The 4,659-nt window shown below is 33.1% G+C and overlaps 1 protein-coding gene across 1 annotated transcript; it reads left to right on the top strand.

Annotated features, from left to right (window-relative positions):
* The first annotated feature begins 1,878 nt into the window (after window positions 1–1,878).
* LOC133821538 (uncharacterized) lies at window positions 1,879–3,426 on the top strand. The gene has a single exon (XM_062253771.1). The coding sequence runs from the start codon at window positions 1,916–1,918 to the stop codon at window positions 3,161–3,163; it is 1,248 nt and encodes a 415-aa protein (XP_062109755.1). The 5' UTR covers window positions 1,879–1,915; the 3' UTR covers window positions 3,164–3,426.
* The last annotated feature ends 1,233 nt before the right edge of the window (window positions 3,427–4,659 follow it).

The raw sequence follows: 4,659 nt of genomic DNA, 5'->3' as shown, positions 1-4,659 counted from the left end.
TTTTATTTTAATAAACGTGTAAAATATTTTTTTTAAATGAAAATAAGCTTGAATTCGAGCTGGGCATGACTCATATTTTATATGGACCACCTAACCTGACCTTATTTTTTGGAGGCTCGAAATTATAAGCCATACTGACATGTATTTATTAGCAATGTTGGAGAAGATTGGTATAGTAACGACATTGAACAAATTTGCTACAATAACGATGTTTATGGAATCGAGGCTTAATGCCCACAACCCTTAGATGAGGAGGTGAGGCCTTGGGTCTTAAGTCGAAGGTTGATGGATCAAATCATATGTGTCGAAACCACTTCATAATAAGCAGGAGGACAGGAAAACCACCCTCGATTATGTGACTAAAAAATGTCACTTGTGGTGAACCTAAATGTGTTGTCAACATTAGAGATCAAGATCAAATTTACAAGTAAGTTGTACCATCTTCAAAAGTATTTTCTTTGGTGAGTAGTGTAAGGTTAAAGATCATTCATGAACATGTATTGTGTTATAATATAAACATCTTATTGAGTGTTGCATATAATGAATTAAAAAAAAATCAAGGTTCAATAACTACATTTTTGTAAGGTGTTTTGGGTTGCGTGCGAGACAATAAATGAGAAAAAAATGGAGATTATGGTTTAGTTTCAGCTAAAGTTATTTATACAAATATTTCTCCCCATATTCACAAATTTCTTATGTACCATAAATATCAAAATTATTTGTCACTATAAGTAAATGTGTAAATAAACTTTAGTTTATGGTCTATTTAATAGGGAGAGTCTACAGTAAGATATGTCTTTTTACTTTACTAGTAGGACATATTCTTATTTTAGGCACATAAATCAATTATAACATCAATTTTAATTTGACGGTGTTCATTATAAGTCATGACAGACCTCTTGCTAAAGTTTAGAAAATTCCAAATAATTTATAATGTCGAAATTAGGGTTCTAAAAGTTAACTTTCCATTGATATAAAAAAATAGACACTCATACAACAAATTGTTTAAACCCTAATTTCAGTACCGTAAATTATTCGAAATTTCTCAAAACTTTACCGGAGATTTGTTATGAATACAATGAATATCATTGTCTATAAAAAGAATTAGTGTTATAGTTATTTTAAGTACCTAAAACAGCTTACTTTATTGTAGATTTCCCCCCCTTTACTATAGACTTATTCACATATTTTACAAACACTATTGAAAAAATCATCCGTCGACATTCACCTAATTATTCAATAATTAAACAATACTCGTTATGCTGCAAAGCAAGAATATGCTTCTAGTATAAACTGAGTGCACTATAAAATAAGTCTGTAATCATCACTTTCTGTGGCTGATCAGTACAGTCCAACATGTCGAGATTTACCAGGCTTTTTGCCTTGCCAAGTTCCATAATATATGCAATGAAAGGTCCGTCCCCACCTGTAAATTACCAGTAAATTATTTGCTTTTACTACCAGTAAATTACTCGATCTATTGATGAAAATACTCTTTGAAAGTCAACTTTCTGACATGTTTTCAGTAAACAAATCTCAAGAAAAAAGGGTACTCGTACTGCATTTAAATATATATCCGCTAAATAGAGTTTTTTCTTTTGTTGAAACTTTTTTTTTTTCTTGGCTACATCAAATTGGTGGCTTTTATGCCGCTTTCATTTGGCGATTTCGCTAGTGTCCATTGGCTAATGATGTTTTCAATTTCATTGGAAACCTCAAAGTAATAAATTAAATAAAGTATTGCTATTTGGCATTTTGAGTGTTATTGCATCAATAACAATAAACTAATTTTATATGGTGTTCGGCACCATGCTTGCCATTTCTCAATTATATATGTTCATTGACAGTAATAGACCAAACAAAAGAAAACCACATAAGAGTGACCAGTTTTTGGAGGAGCAATATCATTATATCAATGGATAAAAGATTACAAGAGACTAAGAAGCTTAGCATTAGCCACTTTAGCCATGATCACCCACTGACAAACACAAATTCCCCACCCAAAGAAAACTATTTCTGCTCAGCTTGCAAGCTAAAGATTACATCATCAGTTACTGCAGAATATTACACTTGCAAAACATGCTCGTTTTCCATCCACCAAATTTGCTACAATATGCCTAGAAAAACACAACACCCAGCTCATCACATACATCGTTTGACTCTCCAAACTACCTCTCCTTCAACATCTGAAGAAGGAACCTTGACATGCAAGGCTTGTGGAAATCGCATCAATGGTGGCTTCTACTACAGTTGTGCCCAGTGTGGCGTTTGTCATCACATCCTCTGCTCAGCTCTGCCTCTCTCCATTTCAGTCTCTTCTCACCTTCACGAACTCAAGCTCACATTTTCATCACCCTACGATTTCAGCTGTGATATATGTGCCAAACCAAGTTACAAAGGATGGCTCTATAGGTGTCAGCTCTGCGAGTTCGATACTCATCTGCTCTGCGCTGTCTCTAATAGAAGAACAAAGTTTCTCATGCAAAATCGAATTGTGCCATTGCTCAACTCTTCAAATGGGCAGATCGCTACTAATTCTTCCTCAGCAAATTACAATAGCGAAGTGGAAGAAGTAGTACACTTGGTAACACAAGGACTAATTGAACAAAGTCCAGCTTCAAGTCCGGATTTCAGTTTAAATAGTCTTCAGGAAAACCTTACCATAACAAGTACCGTTGGGGCATTTACTCAAACAGATTCAAAGCTGGGTCTCACTTCCTCAAATCCAGGGAAACAATTTCGGTACCAAAGTCCATTAACTCCAGTTTCAGAGGATTTGAGCACAACTCCAAGTACCCAATTCAGTGATGCATGTTTTTCCATAGATTTAGCCAAGTCTTATTCAGGTTGGCAAGCAAGGACTGAAGCTAGCAATAGTATTAACATTCAGGTTGACCCTAATGTTGAAGTCAAAAATAATATTATTATTAAACAAGAGAAACGACTCAATTATGGTATTGGGTCATCAGATCATATTCACTCCTCTAATTTTGGACGAGATGAGAGGCTCAAAGAAGCATTTTTGGTTAGAAACGACACTCTTGCCAAGGAGGAGGCAAATATAGGACAAAAGAGTAAGAATAAGAAGATGACCAAAGCTACATCAGATACCGTAAGTCCAGAGATACCATATAACAATTTGTGTCTATACATAAATATGTAACTATATGTGTAAGCATAACATGATTTTTCTGTGTGTATATATATGCAGAAGAGGTCCAGCGGCTCAAGTTGGCAGAAGCTCATGTTATGCTGCAATAATACAAGTTAATCAAGAAAGAAGTAGAAAGTCTCATTAAGAATAATGAAAAAACTTCAAATCTGAAGGTCATGGTGGAAGAGTGTATTTAAAGATGTCAAGTGTTATCGATTTTTTTTCAAAGATACTAGTGTACAGATCGATTTTGATGGTTAAATTGCTCACGGTGATCATCAAAAAGTTATAATATATTTTTTTTTTTGAAAAGAAAGTTATGATATATTCATGAATATATTGTTTGTCTTTGTGGTAATGATAAAAATTATCAAAATAATCTCCAAAAGCAATATTATTGCAGTTTGAGTGTGGTTTTAAAAATCAGTAAACTATTGATTATTAAGTCCGATCAAAGGAAATAATTGTAGTAAAAAATATATTTTGAATATAACATTTGAAAAATAAATCATAGTTATAAACTATCTATTAAACAAAAGATACACATTATTATTATAATTATAATCTAACTAGTCAACTTATATATAGATTTGAGAAAATTAATCGTTGGTCAATAGACGGATACAGATACTTGAGGCTTGTGTAGCACACAATTTTTTTAAAACAAATTCGCTGCCTCTTGTTGGTGCTGCAAGATTTCCACAACGTCTGTCTCCCATAATACAATGAAGAACAAGTAACTAAGCACACCACTAAATTACTTCTGGCAAACTAAGTATCCCCGAATTATGCTGAGTATATATATATATATATATATATATATATTAGTCTTCAAAAGAAGATATATATATATATATATATATAAACTTAATATTGGTGTACCTTTAAATAAAACCATTAAGGTATTTATATAGGTCTAATAATATATGAAAAAAAATTAATAAAAGATGAGGGACAAACCACACTTAAGTTTTCATTCACTTTTCCTATACAGTAGTTGTCTAGTCAACTTTTTCTAACAATCTTCCACATGAATAAATAGATGGTTTTGATACTGGTTATAGAGTTCAACGTTTGAAACCTATATAGGATAGGTGAGTGTTATCCTTTGAAACTTCCCTTGTGTAAGTACATTAACTTTGCTGGCTGATTAGTAGACGCAATGTCTTCGAACTGTTCTATCGTTCGTGTAAACAATGATTTACCACACACAAGAGTCTCTCCTGGCCCTGAACATTTTCCAGGTTCTGCAAGAGATATTCTAGGAATTGAGCCATATTTAATTCTTATAGAAGCGGTCCGTCTTCTCTCTCACATTGGTGATTTCTTAATTAAGAGTAACTTGTATTACTTTGATCGACAATTCGACGCATAAGACTTCATTAAAAGCATAGCTTAACCTTATCCTTACAAGTAACATTATTTCATCATAGGAATGGATAAGAGGATAACCACCACAGTGATCCAACACAGTCTTTACAATTTTAGTTGTCCTTTATAACCTA

This window comes from Humulus lupulus, chromosome 3 (assembly GCF_963169125.1).
Source record: "Humulus lupulus chromosome 3, drHumLupu1.1, whole genome shotgun sequence".
Taxonomy (NCBI): domain Eukaryota; kingdom Viridiplantae; phylum Streptophyta; class Magnoliopsida; order Rosales; family Cannabaceae; genus Humulus; species Humulus lupulus.
Note: the sequence above shows the minus strand (reverse complement) of the source record. Positions and strands in the feature narration are given on the sequence as shown.

Excerpts from the sequence above, each read along its gene's own strand:
- LOC133821538 (XM_062253771.1), top strand. The coding sequence starts at position 1,916 with ATGGATAAAAGATTACAAGAGACTAAGAAGCTTAGCATTAGCCACTTT.